General features: G+C 38.2%; 1 protein-coding gene across 4 annotated transcripts in view; it reads left to right on the top strand.

Annotated features, from left to right (window-relative positions):
* Positions 1-20,914, top strand: part of stox2b (storkhead box 2b) — a 75,073-nt gene extending 54,159 nt beyond the window's left edge. For 3 of the 4 annotated variants that reach the window (XM_039649122.2, XM_039649124.2, XM_039649125.2), the window contains exons 2-4: positions 7,099-7,251; positions 13,734-15,996; positions 19,947-20,914. In XM_039649122.2, the coding sequence (XP_039505056.2) occupies positions 7,099-7,251; positions 13,734-15,996; positions 19,947-20,136 (2,606 nt within the window). In that variant the 3' untranslated portion in view covers positions 20,137-20,914. Of the gene's footprint in view, positions 1-7,098; positions 7,252-13,733; positions 17,536-19,946 lie in introns of those variants that run through there. The other variant, XM_089135036.1, reaches the window with a different exon arrangement.
* The last annotated feature ends 689 nt before the right edge of the window (positions 20,915-21,603 follow it).

Raw genomic sequence — 21,603 nt, 5'->3', positions numbered from 1 at the left:
GGGGTTGATCGGGAGGTGTTTGGACAAAGAGCCCAAGCTGTGGGGGGATTGTTTACTAGCCAGCGTCAGGCGTGAGCGCGTCTTCTGCGGACCTCCTCCTCCATTATCTGATGCGAAACACATTCGTGTTTGCTAATTCGAGGATGGTTGTCTCTCTATCATCCTCTTTTCCTCCGCTCTCCATGTCATGTGTCTCGCTTGTGTTTTATTAACCCTGTCAGTGCCGTGCTGATCTCACCAGGGCAGTGATGCAGCTGTTGTGGGCTGGATCAGATAAAGGAGGACTGCGTTTTTAACCCGTGTCGAAGCCAAATCAGACGAGCCCCCTGTTCTGGGCCTAATGTTTAGAGGGGGGTGGGGGTGGACAAATGGAGCAGGACGATCTGAAAATGTCTGCCGTTCTCTTCCTCCCTCCCTGCTGGGGGTTAAAGCTGACAGCAACACCACATGTTTTCCATTTCGCGTCTGATAATGCAGCTCTTTGTTGCATGTGAGGTCACTTCCTGGTTTCCCAGATATCTGTGAAAGTTTCCACGGTTCAGTTGATATACTTTTCCACCCAAAGCATCTGGAAGTTTTTTTTTTAAGGCTTTCCTTTGCGATTTAGTGATGCTGGGTTGTTTCAACCCAAATTTGGGTCAAATATGGACAAACCCAAATGTTGGGTTAAAAATGTAATTAAAAAAATGTACAGTTGAAAGTGAAAGCTGAAGTTGGTTTAAAATTGTTAACCCAACATTTGGGTTTGCCCATATTTTACCCAAATTTGGGTTAAAACAACCCAGCATTGTTTAGAGTGTAGTAATTTGATGCCATACCGAATGATTAAATGCTATTGACATCCAAATACTTTAAAAAATGTGTTCAGAATTGTCCCAAATTTCAGTGTAAGAAGCTTACCAAACATTATTTGTATAATTTTAAATAACTAATTAAAATCTTTCCTCAGTTTTACTGTTGTAAGTGATTGAAATGAGTTACAGGTCCTTGTATAATGGGTAATGTTTATTAATTCCAATAAGGTTCAATTCACAAGCAAATGACTCGCATGAACTGGTTTTGTGAAGAAAAGACTCCCAAACTCAGCATTTACTCCCTGAATAGTTTAAATTCTTAGTGATTGATTTATTATTTATATGATAGTGTGTGTGTGTGTGGAAAATATTATTTGTGTAGTAATTTGTTTGGTTTGCACAACAATTAAATATACACGTCATCAGTAATTAATTATACAAAAATATCTTGACTGCATCGATCAATCAGAAACAAGTATACCAGAAAGCCTTGGTATAAGAAGTGACATTTGCTAGTAGTTTTCTTTTGACTCTTATAAAAATCCAAATCTCCCACTGAGTATTTTATTTGAAACAAACCGCAGGACTTTGAGTCCGAACACACCATGACAGTTTGCTGCAGATGTTTGAGTTTCAGTACTCATTGTAATGCAGAGAGCTGGTCGCGTCCTGCTGTTGAATGCTATCATCACCATCACAACACGCATGGACCGTCAGTGAGATCAAAGCTCACTCAGGAAGCAGAGAGAGCAGCTCTTTCCCTTTTGTCCTCTTTCACTACACGGCTATTGTGTAATGAAACCAATTTTTCTGGAATAAGACCTAGTTTGATCGGAAAACAGCGTTTATGCCAAAGTACACTTGTGTAGTGAGGAAAACCGCAATGATTGTTTGGAGATTTGAATATTCTTGCTTTTTTTACATTCTTGCTGGGAATTGTATTTTTTTTTTAAGGCATTAGTTTTTTAAAGCTGCAGTCCGTAGCACTATTTGGGTTAAAAATGATCCAAAATACATATTTGAGAAAATACATAACCAGCCAATGTTCAAAACTATCTGCTTGCCTTAGGTCGATTTAAAGCGGTAAGCTTGTAATAATGTTTTTAATTCCAGTGACTGGTGGATTTCCGCGATTTCCCGATTCGAGCATGTCTTTGCGTCATTACGTCACATCTGTACACATAAAGAAGAGTCTGGGCTAGTAGACTATGAGTGTGAGGATGATTAAAGCCATTTCTCACAGCACTTGATATAATTAAATTTATTAATTTGATGGCGGATCTAGAAAGGTTCAAACGAACAGATTCGCTCGCTGTAAAATGCAAAAGACTTCGTAGCGGCTACAGAAAAAAAGAGACCGCAACTGGCCCCATGCGAAAACAAGGATAATATCGGAAGGATATTACATGTAGTGCTTGCTTACGTTGTTAACATGAACAATTTGAGAACAAAGTATAATTTGCATGGTTTTGCGTGATATGATAACTTGTTAGATTTAATCAGCGCGTTTTACTGCAAAGTCAGAACCAGAATAAAAGTTTCTTACTAGTTCAGATGACATTTTCTGGGGAAAATTATTATATTGGTCATACTTTGAAAAAGAATAATCTGTGATTCTGAATGCCAGTATCGACACCAGCGCGGTGACCGACAGCCTCACACTGTCCTAAAACATTGTGTTCATCCACGCTGTGCCGTGTCGAAGTTCAACTCGAGTAAAGTTGATAATTCCGCGAATGGCTGCAATTGCAGGTTTCGAACAGAGATGGCGACAAAGAGCGGACTGCAGCTTTAAATTATATTGAAAATAGTGATAATTAATACGTTTTAAAGGGTTAGTTCACCCAAACGAGAGCTCAAGACATGTCCACGAGCATGCGCGAGAATTTCGTTGTTCTTCTACTACTTACTACTCTTGCGCATGCGTCGTGGAAATTTCTTGAACTCTCGTCTCAGGCCCACAAGGAAGAAAAGGAATAGTTGAATTAAGTCGTTATATTTGTTTTATTTCCGCAAAAAAAGGATTCTCTTCGCTTGATAAACTTATAGTTGAGCCACTGTAGTCACATGGAATATTTAAACATTTTCTTCAATGACTTTCTGGGCCGTCAAGTTTCAATCCCTTAGGCAGCCTATGTAGCCGTGATCCACCTCTCAAATTTAATCAAAAATATCTTCATTTGTGTTCTGAAGATGAACGAAGGTCTTACGGGGTTGGTACAGCATGGGAGTGAGTAATTAATGACTTAATTTTTATTTTTGGGTGAACTAACCCTTTAATGGTCTAAAAACGTTTGATATCATAACCTTATATCATGATATATATCGTTATCATGAGATAAAATGACAAATCGCCCACCCGTGGATGTAAGGTTGTCTAGTTCAGGAGCTCTGTGTGAGACATACTGTAGTGATGAACTGAGAAATTGCTCTGACCGCTGGTCAAGTGATGTTTGGACTGCAGTGTGTTTGCTATACAATGTCTGTGGTCACGAGTGACTGGGCCGCAGGACCGCAGTCCCAGTCTGGCGGTCGGAGCTCTTTCCTGGAAGGAGAAGGAAAACAGTGATGTCAGTGTCTGTGAGGAGAGGTGGTTTGGCGTAAAATATCTCACAGGGGAGATGGAGAATGAGGATGAGGAAACGGCTTTATATGACTGAAATATATCCATGCTCAGGATGTTTAGGCCTAGTTAAAGTGAGTTAAACACTGTTTAGTTAAGTTATTTCCATAAATATATATATATATATATTCTTGGTTAATTTTCATTTGCTTATTAGTCAAACTTTGGTCCACTTTACAGCTTCTGGTTAAAGACTGCTCATTCAGAATAGAAGAGATTTTGTTTTTTAACCAGCATGTAAAGTGACTACGCACTGTTTGTTTTGTTTGTTTTTTTTCCTAAAAATTGATAATTAATGCAGTAGCTAACATAAAAAAAAAAACAGTAAACTTTAATGTTTAATGGTATTTAATGGTTAATTTATAGGTCAATTCAAGGTAATGTTTATTTCTAATAAATTAAATGTAAAAATAAAAAGTTGATTGAACAAAAACAATAGTTTTTTAATCTAGATTTTTTAAATGCTATAAATTGTTTGTGAAGTTTGTAATAGCCGAATACACAAATTCAGATTACAAAGCAGAATTTAAAGTTAAGTTCGAACTCGTTCATCAAAATGAACGAATCTAGAATCTTTTCCTGAGTCAATTCGTTCATTTCGTTCGTTGAATGAACCAAATGACACGAAAAAAGGAGAACACGAACAGGAGAGTCACGAACGTGCGTCACAGAACAGAGCAAGGCGACCATTTGAGCTTATAAAACTTAAACTTTTTTATTTATTTATTTTTAAATGAGCGATCGTTTCGCTTGATAAGACCCTTACTCATCGTCTGGAATCGTTTAAAGCCCTTTGAACAGTTTGCAGTTTGCACTGAAACTGTCTTTTGGACCATTGAAGTGCATTATATGGAGAAAAATGCTGGAGTGTTTTCATCAAAAACCTTAATTTCTTTTCGACTGAAGAACGAATGACATGGACATCTTAGATGGCATGGGGGTGGGTAAATTATCAGCAGAAGTTGTTTGAAAAGTGAACTCCTTCAAGCTGGTTTCAGCCAGCTATTGTCATTTTTGTGTGCAGTATGCATCAGATGGTCTGTGAATGACCAAGGACAAGGTTAGTTTATTCACTAGTCCATTTTAAGACTCTTGTTTTGCACTTAACTATTCCTCAGGTAACCACATACTTAAAGAGTATTCTTCATATAGTATTTGTGATGTGGTTGCCTCTGAACCCAGACTGCTCACTATGATTGTTTGCTATTCTGTTAATCCCGTATTACTTGTACACCTGGTTGTTTTGAGCAGGTTTGACAACGTCCTGGTCATTGTTCAAGTAATGGCACCAAGCTAGACTGTAAATAGGACACCTAGTCTAGAAGAAACACCACCCCTATGTTGATCTACAGCCTCTGATGACTTGTATTCGGCTATGGCATCAAACAGATCTTTATCAGTCCTGCCCTGTCATTGCTTTCTACCTTCACATGGACACTAGCTCACTTTGTGCACTTCACGTGTTTTGTCTCAATCAGCTTACTCTTGTTCTTCACCTGCCAGGAAGGTGCATTAACAGTTTGTTTCTGTCTTCGCTTTGCACACCTGATGAGCCCGATTTGGATATAAGAGCCAGGGATCCATGCTGAGCTACTTACCCAGGTGCCAAGGCCTGCTGACTGGGAGTGCTGCCTCTTCTAGGCCTTTACTGGAGAGTACAGCACCAGATGTTCTGTGCTATTTTTAGGAGAGGTCTTTGAGTGGTACAGAATGTAGGTCGGTTCAGAGAGCAAATGTTAAGTCGATAGTTGAGGATGCTATAATTATCGTAGACAGATTTGATTTCAGTAGGCTAAAGGTGGGATATATGTCATTTCTGCTGCAGGGCTGTTCGAAAACAGTGACTAAAGATTACAATGTTTTTGGAAAGTGATTTTTTTTTTGTTGGATTGCCGGTAATTTGTTGCCAAGGAGTAGTTTCTCAGAGCTTTTCTCTGCATTATTCATGGGAATAAACTCTTTTAATCCAATCGCTGCACTGTATTATGCATGAGATCGCATTACAGCAGAGAATCCAAATGTCACAAAAGATCGATGTGGTACTGTTCGTTTACCTGCCGGTTCAGATTTGCGTTCGTTCATGTCATAAGTGTGAGTTCCTCAGTGAAGTAACACAAAAGTGTTTGCATTTTCCCCACGAGCTGGATTTTGACCAGCAACAATATGACCGAATCCCGAATATGGCTGTAACAATATTTAATATGTAACAACACACGGATACATTTCCACACGGAACGCCACGTTGAGTTTAGCTACGCGGATCATAGTTCATATCTGGACCGTTTTATACATTTTTTTTTTGGGGACATGTATGTATCATTTACCAGTACTCCAAACATGAATAAGGAGTGTATGTGCACATATTTCATCATGTCTTCTTCAAACAAAATATACATGTGTAATATAAATAAAGACACTGGTACGTCTGATTATGAATGCTATGACACTGTATTCTGATTCATGAAGACAATGAAAATTCAAAGAAAAAAATGCCTTTATTCATTCTGTTTAACTGATGCGTGTGAGTTTTTCAGAGATTTTAGTGCACGTAAATGTACTGAAAAATTTATTATTTGACTTTGACTTTCATTTAGACCAATAGCTCTGCAAATTTATAATACTGATTTGTTGATATTTCTATGAATAATTTATCAAAACGTATTAGATTTGTTGTTAGTATTCTCTAATGTTGTCATAGGGTTTTATTTATAAAATGCATCAAGGTTTTAATATTCATTTGTCTGAATAATGTTTTTTTCTTTTGTTTTATTTGTTCCCTCTTCCCACTTTCTACACTCCCACTTTTCCACAGCTTTGCACACCTATTTCTTCAGTGTTTTTCAAGTCTGTGGTGTGAATGATGAGTGCAAAAACTGAGGGGTTTCATGACACTTTTTAAAAACACTAATCACCTAAAATCACTGCTAAATGTAATATTTACCAAATCTCAAATTGTAAATCTGTCTTTCATATTTTCAGTTATAATACCGTGATGTGATGTCAAAACTGTTGCACAAACTTTTTATACAAGATAGAGAATTAAAATAGCCATTTAGTATTTAACATCACAATAATTATTGCCCTAGTGTTATCTGCCAGAATTTAAATGTGTATCATAGTGTTTTGTTGATTTTTACAATGTTATCGACTGATGCAGGTGTTCTTGACATGTTGAAAGAATTTAAATATTGGACAGTTAATCATTCTGTTATTAGTGTATTTTTTTTAATGACCTTAAAACTTTATTACTTTACACATAGTGTAGCGTTTTAACTAGGGCTGTCAAACGATTAATTGCGATTAATCGCTTCCAAAATAAAAGTTTGTGTTTACATAATATATGTGGGTGCACTGTGTATAAATAGTTTATATATATATAAATACACACACATGCATGTATATTTAAGAAAAAAAATATTAGTTATATATAAAATATTTATATATAAATCTAAATTATATATAAATCTATATACAGTATATACATGAAAATATTTCTTAAATATATACAAGAATGTGTGTGTTTATTTATATCAAATAATTATACACAGTGAACCCACATATATTATGTAAACACAAACTTTTATTTTGGATGCGATTAATCGTTTGACAGCCCTAGTTTTAACCGTTCACCTCTGCCACACACTGAGTTGATCTTTGACCTTTGATCTCTGTGCTTTGTAGGTGATGTGTCTCCTATCAGCATGTCTCCCATCAGCCAATCCCAGTTTATACCACTGGGAGAAATCCTGTGCCTGGCCATTTCTGCCATGAACTCGGCCCGTAAGGCCGTCACGCAAGAGACTCTCATCGAACACCTTGCAACATGCTTCCCAGGTAACGCCCTTCAATAATAACACAGAGCATAAGTGCATGAAATGTGGTTTTCCCTTCATATTTTTAACCTTTGCAGGAGACCAGACGTGCTCTGTTATTTTCATGCTTCTTAAAGGATGCTGGAAGCATCTGTAAATCTTGCACGGTTCAGTGATTTTAGTTTCTTCAGTTTTTGCCAGTCGTAACTGTTTACACAGCCATTTGCACATAATAATAGTCATATCCTGGAACATTTGGATGAAGTCTCATATTTAGAGTGCTATAAAGCATGATGTGGTCACAGCAGTGATATGGTACGTTTAACATCCGTTGTTATATGCTCTTATTGTAGAAACACAGCACGGGATAATGATGTAATGATGTTGAAATTAGTGGTTGGATTAACCGATATTACAGAAATGTGTAAAATTTTCTCAGAGGATGTGATGCACACAGTGAATCAGCATTCTTAAGGCTTAAATTGTGATGCAGCAAGTATTAGATATTCTTATGCTGTTGTAGAGGTATTTGAATATACTGTATTGAACACAGCTGTATTTAGGTTATCTGGAGCATTAGATGCAGGAACCTGATTGTAGAGGAACATTGAGGTGGTGTTGCAACTCAAACTGACCTATTCTAATGCCATTTTTGCTAAATCAAAGGCACTATTCAAGAAGTTTAAATCAGGGGCCCCGTATATCTTAATGCTCTAATGCAAGAAACAAGGGAAGATTGTGAAGTTAGTCCAAAAAAAATGTTGCATTAAAATCTTTGCAGTATTTAAGATTATTGGTTAATTTAAAGGGTTAGTTCACCCAAAAATGAAAATTCTGTCAGTATTTACTCACCTTCGTGTTGTTCCAAACCTCTATGTGTTTATTTGTTCTGCTATACACAAGGGAAGATATTTGGAAGAATGTTTTAATCAAACAGATCTCATTCCCCATTGACTACCATAGTATGTATTTTTTCCTACTATGGTAGTCAATGGGGAATGAGATCTGTTTGATTAAAACATTCTTCCAAATATCTTCCTTTGTGTTCAGCAGAACAAATAAACACATGAAGGTGAGAAAATACTGACAGAATTTTCATTTTTGGGTGAACTAACCCTTTAATGTGGCTATATCATAGCAAGCGCATCGTCTTTATTCAATGTATTGCCTATTGTTTTGTTACATGTCAGACTGTGGTCAGATATGGCCAGTATCTGTAGTATGAGACTGAGCTAAAGGGATCCAGCAGATGCTGAGTCATAATGATCTCTGTGTTCCTTATGTTGGAGGCGGTGAGGTTGCTATAGATTCATGATCTCATCCATTCAGCTTATAGCCCCTAAAGACCAAGGTTTTGAACCAGCTATAGAGGGAATGCATTGACGTCACTTTCCCGCCAGAACAACCCCCCTCAGCCTGACTGAGTGGCAAAAGATCTGCTGATTGACTGAATTTAATAGGGGAAACTGTGAAAATGCGACTAAAATGAACAATTTTATCAATTTAAACTAAATGTTGGACTCAATATAGTGTTCCTTACAACTTACTAAAGATCCAGTGATCCATGGATATTGACATGCAGCCAGGAATCGTGTTGCCTGACATTTATGTTTGCCTGATTTCGACAGCGGGGAAATAAAAGCAATGTAAACCTAAACATAAAGCAAATTTGCCTGTGAACGCTTTATTTAAATACAATATAGGTAGGTCTAAATCCGGGTGATCACTTATATCAGTGTTATATATGGCCTATATATATATCATCATATCGTCCAGCCTTAAAACTTTAGTTTTTTTTTTTTTTGGTCATTGTGTTTATTAAAAAACATCCAATAATGGAGAATATGCAATGATAAATATTTAATTGATGAGTTGTTAATAACAATACAAAATATATATGGGTATGGTTTTACACCTAAATTCAGCACATTGACACAAAATGATAACTGCAAATCCACCTTTCGCTGACTGGAGTCCAGTTGATCCATTTGCTCCTCTTTTTATTGCAGTCTGTAAAAATAGACCTCCGATTTTTTTGTGAAATCTAGTTGTACAGTCAATCCCAAAGCTCTTTCCCACTTTATATGTGTAGTGTGTGTTTTTCGCGGCATTCATGCTGAAAACAAATACAGCCGCTCAGTCTTTTTGCCACTCACTGTGAGTAACTGCAGGCACTCCGGCCAACGGTGACGTCACGCGCATTCCCTCTATACTTTTTGCACACCTGAACCTCTCCTCTAGACCATAATACCAGTATCAAGAAGACAAGTCAGAGTCTGTGGTGTGTGTGTGTGGGAGAATAGGGCACTGAGTAGGTTTGGTTTGATTCAGCTTGTAAGGTTATTTTGAACTGCCTTAAGTCACTTTAGATAAAAGCATCTAAATGCATATAAATGTAGGTATGCATCTGAGTGTGTATAAAAGTCTTATGGGAATAGTTTTGTTCTGTTAGAATAGAAAGAGAAAAGTGTGTTGGAGAGGCACATTGAATGTAAAAATAAAGCATACAGGCATCATTGAAAAGTAGGGGTGTAACGGTACATGTATTCGTATTGAACCGTTTCGGTTCGAGGCTTCCGGTTCGGTACGCATACAAACCGAACGATTGCTTCGACCATTTTTCTTGCCGGCAAAATTCGTGCTGACGCGGCCAACACAACGTTGCGCAACATCCAAATGGCAAGCGTAATGAAAGCAGAACGAAACTGCGCTCCTCGTTATGTGCTTCACGGATCGTTTATCAGTTCGGACCAGCAACATCTGTGCAGCGCGAGCCGATCTCGATCAATCAACACTGTTACCACACCGCGCTAAGAGATCCGGTAAAGAAAACATTTGAATTCGCCACTGAGGTAATAACATCGCTGCGAGATCTAGTGAGATGCATTCACATTTCTCCGTTATTAACCGTAGATCTCCATTAGATCAAACAGCGCTGTCATGGAAACCAGGAGAAACATTGTGCCGTGAATGAACTAGTACTTTACGTCCACAGACCAGCAACATTCACCATGGATTTAATATAGTAACACTAACTGGAACCAGTTTGGCTGGAATGGTGAAATGCTTTCAAGTACTTCACACATCTTTTTCCAGCACTTCAAAATTCAAATATTATATAAATAAATATATATTTAAATGTTATTTTTAATGTGATGACCAAAACATTATTTGTTCATCCTTCAAAGATGACCCCTATTTATAAACCTGAAGATTTCAAGATCTAGGAAAACTCACACTTATTTAAAAAAAAAATGTTCTTTAAACAAATAGGACATTTCTCTGGCATTTCTTTCTTTTTGCTGTATCGAAAACGTACCGAACCGTGACTTTAAAACCGAGGTACGTACCGAACCGTGATTTTTGTGTACCGTTACACCCCTATTGAAAAGTAATATGTTATTCCACAGAGCATATTTTCATATGACTCATGTAGCAGTCTGTTCATCTCAATGCATGTGTTGCAGAATAAAAAAAATCCCATATGAAGTTTCTGTTTTGGCTCAGGTGCAAATCCACTGTGTTTGTTTTGGAGAAAGCTGCTATTAGGAGGATGTTGCATGGATCCTGTTGTAAAAAAAAAAAAGTATATTTTTGTGGGGCACAAAGAATCATATTATTACTGCTTGGTTTCTCATTTTTCAGGGGTCAAAAGTCTGTTTGTTTGGAGAAAAAACACTTCTTTGACATAAAAGTAATACATTGAGATGGAAACGTCTGCAATACAGATTCTTTTGACTGTTTTTTGTGTGTATTCTAAAGAGGGATAAAACTAGAGGGTTGAGGTTTAGTTGAGTTGTAAAAAATGTATCCTTTTTGTAGCAGTGCTTCATTGTTCTTAATGAAAGGAAAATTATCTGTGGTTAGCTAAATTTAATTACTTTTTCCCTTGAAAATGTAAAGTAAGGGATTACTCTTAATTTATCTGTAATTTAATTACAGTTACTTCTGATGTAATTGAGGTAAATACTGTGTATAGATCAATCCGATCTCACAGCGATTCGTATGCATTTTATGAGGTGTCTAAATATTACGACCGCACTCGTACAAATTCGTATGAATTATTGTAAAATATGTATGAAGAAAGTGTGAAATGTCATGAGATCAGACATAAAACAATAGTGGGTTTAACATCAAAATGTATTGTCTGATGCTAAAAAGTATGTTTTTATAATGTAACCTTCTCCACCTTGGTCAGTTTAAGGATAATTCATGCAATTTTATAGTATTTATTTGAAAGAATTAAAACAGATTCATGTCTATCCTTGTATTATTCAGCTGGTTGAGATTGATATGGGATTTTGAAAGTAATTAGTAATTAAAAGTAATTAAATGCTTTTTAGAGAGAGTAATTAGTACAGTAATCTAATTACACTGTTGAAGAGGTAATTAGTAACTAGTAATTAATTACTTTTTTAGAGTAACTTAACCAACACTGATGGCAATGCGAGCACCACCTTGATTGCACAAAAGGGTTACACTACAAGAGAAAGCAGCGGCCATGCGACGACTGAATCCTAGTTGTTATTTGATTGATTCTTTTTTTTTTATCCACAAGTTTCCGAGGGGCGCTCATGTAAAAAATAAAGTGGGTGAAACTTCCGGCGAGGCGGCGGAAGTAGCATTCCAATGGTATTTTGTGTGTTAGTTAGCGAAGAGGCTAGCTGTTTTTCTGAGAATTATTTTACTATTTAAAGACGCAAATCTTTGTGAGAGATGTCGTTACGGAGCTCAGGGACAACATGTGCTGTTTGCGGTTGTATGTATAACCGGACTAAACTAATTCAGTGGCTTAAACGTGATTGTTTTGAACATAAGCTGAAAACGAAATCACAGTGATCCTACCAACGACTGAAGTTTCCATCAACCTCCCAAAAGACAACGAATCATCCTGTGTACATTTGTTTAAAATCTTAATATTCTATAAACTCTATCAGCATGTGTTTGGCTGTTCACTACTGATGTTACACCTAAACTCAGGATCAAAGCCTGTGTTGACAGAATACCAAATGTGCCAGTTAATGTATTCAAGCAGCACATTCATTTATAATTTTGAATAAACTCCAAAGCACAATGACTAAGTGTGTATTTTTTATTTTAATTGTTTGTCAGCTCGCACAACTGTCTGTCAACATGCCTTGATGAGTATTGATTATTAATAATGTTATTATAATACTCCCAATCAACTACTGCGGAGGTAAAGGTACTGTTATTTCACCCTTTTGAATTTCGTTGAGGTTGTGTTCCCACATCGTTGGCTAGTTTGGATCGCTATAACTTGAATGACTGTCAACTGTTAAATGAACGAGTGTCAAGCATGTCAAGTAGCGCATTGTTTACTTCAAACCGGAAGTCGCGCCCACTTTTGACGCAAGGCCTCATGGGGCGTAGGAAACTTGTGGATAAAACTCTCTGAATTTATTCCCAGAACTTGGTTAGGAAGAATGGACATTTGTCTGGGTTGTTGCATCTTGAGATGCCCTTTTCTTTTTGTAGAGTTTTAATACATTAAAATGTCTACAGTCACTTGAATGTAATGCATCTATCAAAATCTTGAGAAGAACTTCTCAACTCAACAGCTCTAGGTCTTTAGAATCAAAGTGGATTACTGCAATAAGTGATAGGCTGTTGTTCTCGATTGGATTGGACGTGTGTGTGTCGTGTGTAAGGTTGAATTAGGATTGCACCTCGTTGATAGGGAAACTAAGCAGCAACTATGATGTAAGTACAGGCAACCCTACTCCGCCTCAGCGTTTACACATAGAAGTGCGCTGGACTACCAATGTACTGGAAATGACAACGCAGAACTGATAGAGCGCTCAAATCTTTAACTCCATATATTGTCACATTTGGGGGCTTCTTTACCGTTTGAAAGAGTTCAGGAGTGGAAGAAATGCTCATGGAATGTTTCCCTTATAAAATGTGCCATAGTTAAATACATTTCTGTGGTCCAAATAGAGACATATACTGTATACTCGCCACCTGAAGCATGGATATTTGAATGGGGCGTTGCCTACTGTGTTTTAGCGGCAGTGGGGGTCGGATGCAATTGCGTCACACTAGGCTGGTTTTAAGGACTCCATGATGTAATGGGGAGTAATGTCAGCAGAGGAGCAAAGCTCTGAAACCAGTCAACCAAGCACAGAAGACAGCCACCACTGCACCATGTCTATATGCTGCATTGAACACAGCCATACAGTATCAAACAGGACTGAATGAATGATCCATTGTGATCCGTTATATTAGACAATGTTGAGGGGATAAAATGAGGGGCAACCTTTGAATAAAGCATAGAAAACATTATTATTAATGAAATAAGAATTGTGCTTGTCCCAATATAAATCCCTTAATACATACTGTCATTATGTGGAATCGCACCTTGTGATTCTTTGATGCTATAATCTTAATCTGATTGTAACAGTGTCAAATGAATATTGTTGGTGTCAAGGTATTTGTTTTGCCTTATTGGACTGATCATCTTCTGTCTCTATTCCTGTCCGGTAGGCGTCCCCACTCCAAGTATGGAGATTCTGCGGCACACGCTCAACATGCTGGTCCGAGAGCGGAAGATCTATCCCACCCCGGAGGGTTACTTCATCGTCACCCAGCAGACATACTTCATCACGCCTTCCCTCATTAGAACTAACAGCAAGTGGTACCACTTGGATGAGCGGATACCAGATCGCATGCAGCAGCAGCAGCCATGTACTTCACCTCACTCGGGTACCATGACACCCTCCACGTCCGGATGCGTCCGGGAAAGACCTCACCACAAGAACCATAGTGATTCCTACAACAACAGCTACCGGGAGGACCTAGCACACATACCTAGCACACATACCTCAACTTTACAGAGAAGGTCTAAAGAGCATAAAGAGGTTTCTCCTGTGTCTCCGCCCCCTCAGCAGCCATCAGAGAAGAGTAAGAGTTCGCTTAGTTTTCCATTTAAAACCGAGACAAACAGTAAACACAAAGATGGAAGCAGCAGCAGTGGGGAGAAGCAGTCTAAGAAGTTTGGACTGAAGCTCTTCAGGTTGAGCTTCAAGAAGGACAAGACGAAACATCTAGCCACGTTTTCCGCCCAGTTCCCACCTGAGGAGTGGCCACTGCGGGATGAGGAGACACCCACCACCGTTCCCAGAGAGGTGGAGATGGAGATCATCCGTCGGATCAACCCGGATCTTACGGTGGAGAACCTTGCTCGCCACACAGCCGTAATGAAGCGATTGGAGGAGGAGAAGGCACAGAGGAACAAAGCGAACTCCTCGGCTCAGCAGAGTGCACGCAGCAAGAGGAGCCGCAGCCATCGAAAGACCCAGCAGGGCAAGGCCTCACGTTCCCATAGCAAAACACGAGTGTCCAGGGGGGATCCGTCTGAAGGATCCAACCTGGAAATATCCTATGACCGGGATTACAGATTCTACAGCTCCTCGTTGGTACGTTCTCCACGCGAAACCATGATGTCCATGGAGCGGAACAGGGGGAAGTATATGGTCCACAGCAACCCCAATATTGTGGAGTCTCACTTTACTACCGCTCCAGAGTGGGATGTTTCGGGGGAACTGGCAAAGCGGCGGACAGAAATGCCATTCCCAGAACCCTCGAGGGCGCAGTCACATTCCAAAGTCCACCGAAGTCATAGTCATACACAAGAGAGAAAGTCACGAAACGAGAGGTCGGACAAGGCCAAAGAAAGGTCACGCTCCATGGACAACTCCAAGGGACCACTTGGTGGTCCATATTTAGGTGGCCCGGAGGACTTTGAGTGCAGTCCCGATGACAGGAGTCGGTACTACACTGACGACGGTACTTTGAGGGCATCTGCGCAGGCGACCCACTATTCCCGCATCTTGCTCTCTGCTGCTAGATTACACTCTGACGTTTGTGTGCCTGATGTTGGAAGAGGATCCTCGGAGGATGCTGTGCTTTACCGGACTCTGGAGAAGAGTAAAAGCAGGGATAGTCTTCCTGCTTACAATGACCTGAAGTCTTGCTCTCCCAAAACACCTGTGGATGACTATTTCCAGTGCACTGCGGCAAATGAAGTCTCTCTCTCTGCCCCATCATCTCTTGTAAAACCCAGCCATGACTTTACGGATAGTGTATGGAAGGGGATCTCCTCTGACCGATTGACACCTCATCTAACACCACCTCACCCTATAGAATATAAAGAAGAGACAGCCAAGGGACAAAACACTACTCCTATAGTGACAACCAGCCAAACTCCCGAGCATCTCCCCAATGAACGATTGTTGCACCAACACAATCCTGACTCAGGTGACTTGGACAAAATGCCAGAGGTTTACAATCAAGAGACTTTGTTTAAATCTCCAGACTACGTGGAGAGTAGCTTCTCAAGGCCAGGTACGATAGGTAGGTCCCCTCACACCAAGTCAGCGGAAGTCCTTGGGACTCAGGAGCATTTCGATAAACCTCTACCACTGACCGTGCCGCCATCCTCGGCTCAGGAGCAGGCTTCATGCGCAGAAACCACCTTTGACTATTACAATGTGTCGGATGACGACTCGGAGGAGACTAGTCATAAGAACCGGGTGGAGCAGAAAGTTCTAGAAGAGGGAGGGACAATGCAATGGCTGCTGGAACGGGAAAAGGAGCGGGATTTGCAACGGAAGTTTGAGAAGAACCTTACATTTCTAAGTCCCAAGGAAGGTGAGGGGAATAACAGCCAAAAATCGGTCCATTCTACCCGATTGGACAGTATGGACTCCAGCAGTGTGACTGTGGACAGTGGATTTAATTCCCCACGGTAAGGCACTCAGGGCCACTTTAAGGGTTTGTTTCATTTGTTGTGTTAAGCAATAGGGTGCGTCTTAAATGAGGGTTATGCTATTCTATGAATAGACATATCCTTTTTTTTTAACTCCGTGTTAACTCGCAAAACATTAAGGGTTCTTTGGTTTTATGACAAAATTCCGTAGAGCCTTAGTTTAATCCTTACCTTACATTTTCGTATTTTGAGCAGCAATAGCCACCTCTGTGAATGACATTAAGACCAGAAACATACTCTATGCAAGTACAAAAACACCAGTGCTTGGCCAATGCATTGTAAGCATGCTGTCCTATTATACACTTAACTTGCATTCTTACATTTCTGTGGCAGTGACAAACCTCAGTAGTCTGATAGAGTTCAGTTAAAATGTCTGTGCCATTCAACCAGTGGGTCATATTTCAGATAACTAGCTATAAACATGCAAGTTAATGTTAGTTAAACTGTTGACAACTTGTTCTTCCATGACAGTAGTTGACCTGAAATATAACTTCCCACTAATAGTGGACCTTGCAGAAGTGAGGAGAATGAATTTTACACTACAAATTGCAACATTACATTACACATTTTGCAATACTTGCGTAGAGTATTTTTGGGCTTAATGCTACTCTATGAATCAGGTTTTCACTAAAATGGGGGAGGCCCTAACATATGAGAGGTACCGAATACACCTTAATGTAGGTCAACCACTACCAGTTTTATAACTGCAATCTTTGAAAGGGTTTACACCATTCGTTTTTGTTTGCTTTTGTTTTAAACTGAATTGAATGTTGTTTTAAGGTGCTCCTTTTATCATTTTTGTCTAAATGATCATCATGTTTGTATTGTAAGTGTTGCATTGTGTGTTCTCAACCAAAATCCATTGGGTTAATTGACATTGTTCTAAAAATGATCATGATATAATGGATACACACGTCTGTCACTTGATCTATTGATATGTTTGAGGCCTTTCTTAAATAATAAATTGCCTTGAGCACATGATGCAACTTGTGCAACTTTACGCCTTGACGTTATCCTTGTCCTCCCTTTCAACCCGCACCCAAACCCTTTGATCTCGTCTTCCAAATGTCTGAAACCTCTCATACTGCAAACTTCCATTAGACATTTTCATGCTCAGATATTGCAGTGCAATAATATTGACTTTCAATAAAAAAGACTATTGTCATCCAGACTGATATAAAGAAGTTTGTGGCGTCCACTTGAGGAAATATACAGTACCATCCATTTTAAAAATCAGACTTCTTGAACTGCTGAAATTTTCTGTCTGCGTTTAGAAAAAATGTGATTGGATGAAGAAAAACAAGCACTGAACTGTTACTCAGGTCACCCTGTGAGGCAGAGCGGGTTGAGTTCACTTCACTGTAGTGACGGCGAAGCCCGCTCAGTGCCAAAAGCCTGATGAGACATTTCAAACATTTGAGGAACAAAATGTGCCCCCATGTTTTGTTTAGTTTTTTTTTAGTTGTGATATTTTTTTGTTGTTGTGTTTTTCCCCAAATTAAAGTATGTTGTTTTTCATACAGTGGTTCAGTTGTAATTTTTTACCTTGTGTTTGTGTGTATATATTTGTTTTGTCCAGTTCCTTCCTGTGTTTTTTATCCTCCCCTCTTCCATTTTGGTGGCAAACCATGTTCAAAACATCATAGAAAAGGAAAACAGCGGTATGTCAAAAACAACTAAATTCCTGTTGTTTTTGTTTTGCATTTTGTAGTCTATTGGGCCGATAAATTATTATTTAACACATCCAACAGTATTTTGTTAGCCTCTATCAAATGTAGTTTTTTTTTTTTTAATTTATCAATTTGAAAAGTTTATTATGCTACTAAAAACAAAATATACTGATTTTTGAAATCAACAAAAAATATATAGATTTGCTAACGTCCAAATCTGACTGAGTAGGAACTATATATGAGTGATGTATTTAAATGGGTTGAAATTTGACGATGATGTCTAATTTATGTGCTGGTTATTTAAAGCTGAATGAACTAGTTAGAGTTGTAGCTGAGCTGTATGTCACCTGAATGGGTTCTGCTTGCATTTGATTGAATTAAATTTAGATTCCCCGTTTTAAATTTGAGCAGGAACATTTAAAATGGAGCAATTAATGTGACATGTTAAGATTATTTTATTTATTCAACCTCTCTCATATAGTCCTGCATATTACATTGGGCATGTTTGGGCTTTTAGTCAACATTTATAAATATTCTGTTCTTTCAGGCTTGTATTCCTCATTTTATCATAGTCTTACTTTTTTTTCTTGCTTCTGTACTGTCCTTTCTCTTTTCTGTTGTCCTTTTATTATCATTTAGTGTCAGAGTTGGGCACAATTCTGAATGAAGTTTGAATTTAAAGTGAAGGTATTCACAAAAATACAACATGATCACTCAATAGATTGTTTGTAAAATAATATTTGTTGCAAACATACCCAAAAAGTTTAACAGTAGTGCTATAATAAATAAATGTGTAAGTTTAAAATATATTTTTATTCAGCAAGGATGAATGAAATTGGTCAAAATTGACAGTAAAAGACATGTATAATATTACAAAATATTTCTATTATACATAAATGTTCTTTACATTTCTAAATACATTTAAGAAATGAATTGTAAGAAATTTAACAGTCACTGAGCATGAATTTAATTATTACAAAACAGAAATGATTCCTTTTGACAAATCTATTCCATTTTAGGAATTTTAAAAAGTGTACTGCCTATTACTGGACTCTAAAATAAAATAAAAATAATAATCAAATTCTCTGATATATTTTAATTTTAGTCTACAGTACCATAAGCAATGTCCACCGCAAGATATTGATGCTAACATTTATTTAATTATACAATTTAATTCCATTTTAATTCTGCTTCTTATAATCTCATTTGAATTATACATCTCCTTCGCTTCAACTTCAAATTCTGGAGTTTATTTGGAAATTAAAAGGCATTCTCAGTTCAGTTCTGAATGGTGCACAACCCTGATCGGCCCTAACAAGAGATTGTGATTAAGGAGTAGTTCCCCTTTAAAAAAAACTTTTGCTAATAATTTACTCACCTCCATGTCATCCAAGATATCCATGTCATTCTTTCTTCAGTCGAAAAGAAATTAAGGTTTTTGATGAAAACATCCCAGCATTTTTCTCCATATAATGCACTTCCCAGTGGGAACCAAACAGTTTATTGTCCTGAAGACACTTTCAGTACAAACTGCAAACTGTTCAAAGGGCTTTAAACGATTCTAGACGATGAATAAGGGTCATTTAATAAATAAATAAAAAAGTTTTATAAGTTTTATAAGCTCAAATGGTCGCCTTGCTCTTTCTGTGACGTACGTTTGTGACTCTCCTGTTCGAACTCGTTCATCAAAATGGACGAATCTTATTCCGAGTCATTCGGTTCATTCAATGAACGAAACGAACGAATTGACTCGGAAAAAGATTTGTTCATTTTGATAAACAAGTTCGAACAGTAGAGTCATGAACGCACATCACAGAACAGAGCAAGGCGACCATTTGAGCTTATAAAACTTAAACTTTAAACCCTCGAGCGATCGTTTCACTTTATAAGACCCTTATTCATCGTCTGGAATCGTTAAAAAGCCCTTTCAACAGTTTGCAGTTTGTACTGAAAGTGTCTTTTGGACCTTGAACCGTTTGGTTCCCATTGAAGTCCATTATATGAAGAAAAATGCTGGAATGTTTTCATCCAAAACCTTAATTTCTTTTCGACTGAAGAAAGAAAGACATGGACATCTTGGATGACATGGGGTTGAGTAAATTATCAGCAAAAATTTTTTCAAAAGTGAACTACTCCTTTAAATTTAGAATAACCCCCATCCAACCTTTTTTCAGCATGTTACTAATCAGTTTCAAATTTCTGCTTTCTTCATAACACTTGCATTCTCTTTCCCTTTCTGTCCTTCTGTACTTGCTTCAGCACGCGGGAAAGCCTTGCTTCGAACACCTCGAGTAATGTGGAAAATAGCAGGCGTCAGAACATGGCTTTGAGTCCAGGACACATCGGCACCAAAAGACCCCCGCCGCCCTACCAGCCCCCCAGCTTCCGTACCATCCGTGAGCCGCCCGCCAACCGCACGGAGAAACAGGCCTCCATCACCAGCGTGTAGTGATGGGGACCGCTAAACTGAACTTCACCAGGACTGTTACAATCTGACAGGCAGGACCTTCTGAGCTCGTGTGACGCCTGTTCCAGCTGACATTTCAAATTGAGACGCGTTTCAGAAAACGCAGGTCATCATGATTCACTGGAGGTATCCACTTTTTTTTATATTTGTAACAAATACTGCTGCAGACAAACACGTCAGTTCATTAGGACTCAATTTACGCGGATCTGCGATCATGTTTGGGATGAAATCCTTGATCCAACTCATTTGTAGGTGTCCTTAATAGCTTAATGTATCCACTACGGGTCTTAACTGTCTTCTGATCCAAACTTGGCTGCGTTGCCTCTGCCTATTTGTTCATCGCTGTGTCTAGTGCTCATTCTGTACGCTCAGGTCCCTCTGAACTCTACCGACTTACTGGCTCATAACGTCTAGGCCACGATAATCTGAACAAGTTCATCTCCTTGTGTATCGTCCACTGTCCTGCGATTTTTTTTTTTTTTTTTTCTTCTGGGATGTTTTTAGTTTATTGAAAACTTAACAAAACATACCACCACCAATGCATTATTTGTTTATATAAAAAAAAATACCAATTTAAATATTACTGGTGCTTTCTCAACGAATGGACCGTTATTCTTTAAAAAAGAAAAAAAAAAGTTGGAATCCATTTTCTTTTTAACCAGGTGCTTAACTAACTACTAGACGACACAGAATACACACATTGCTACCTCCACTATTTGTACAGTCGTAGAGGGAGACGAGAGTGACCCCCCCCCCCCACACACACACACCTTAGGTCCGCCGTATTAGACAAACCACTATCAGCTTGCAAACCGTGAATGTACTGCTAGTGCTTTTCAATCACATCTCGATCATAAAGCGTTAGTAACCTACTGTTCCCATACTAATAGAGCCGAATCTCATTGTAACAGAGAGGAGACTTGTGTAGAGTTTGGAATCATATAGGACCCATATAGAGTGGATCATTTAGAACTTCATATCTCTGATATGTCCAGCCATGTTCAATTATTTGTTATTTATATAGGCTATGTATTTATTATTACTGTGTTCAGTTCTTTTCACAAATTCATGGTAAGCATTAGAACAATATTTCACTGATTCTTGAGATGCGGGGCCAAACATGTCAATTTTATCTGGCGAATAGTTTTAAAAAAAAAAAGTGTATAGAATATAAAATGTACAACCACTAATGTAAAAAAGATTGTTTATTGAGACATTTATAATATTACAAAACATTGCTATTTCAAATAAGCTGCACAACTTCTTCAATAATGAGATTAAAGATGCACTATGTAACTTTTTTTTTTTGTTCGAAATTAATTCAATTTAAACAAGTCAATTAGGGATGCACCGATATGAAAATGTTGGCCGATACGATAATTCTTTATATTTGAAAGCTGGTAGACAAATTATTTGTCGTTAAATCTAGATCCAAATTTTCTTATTGGG

Source organism: Pimephales promelas, chromosome 9 (genome assembly GCF_988280905.1).
Source record: "Pimephales promelas chromosome 9, fPimPro1.hap1.1, whole genome shotgun sequence".
Lineage (NCBI taxonomy): Eukaryota > Metazoa > Chordata > Actinopteri > Cypriniformes > Leuciscidae > Pimephales > Pimephales promelas.
Note: the sequence above shows the minus strand (reverse complement) of the source record. Positions and strands in the feature narration are given on the sequence as shown.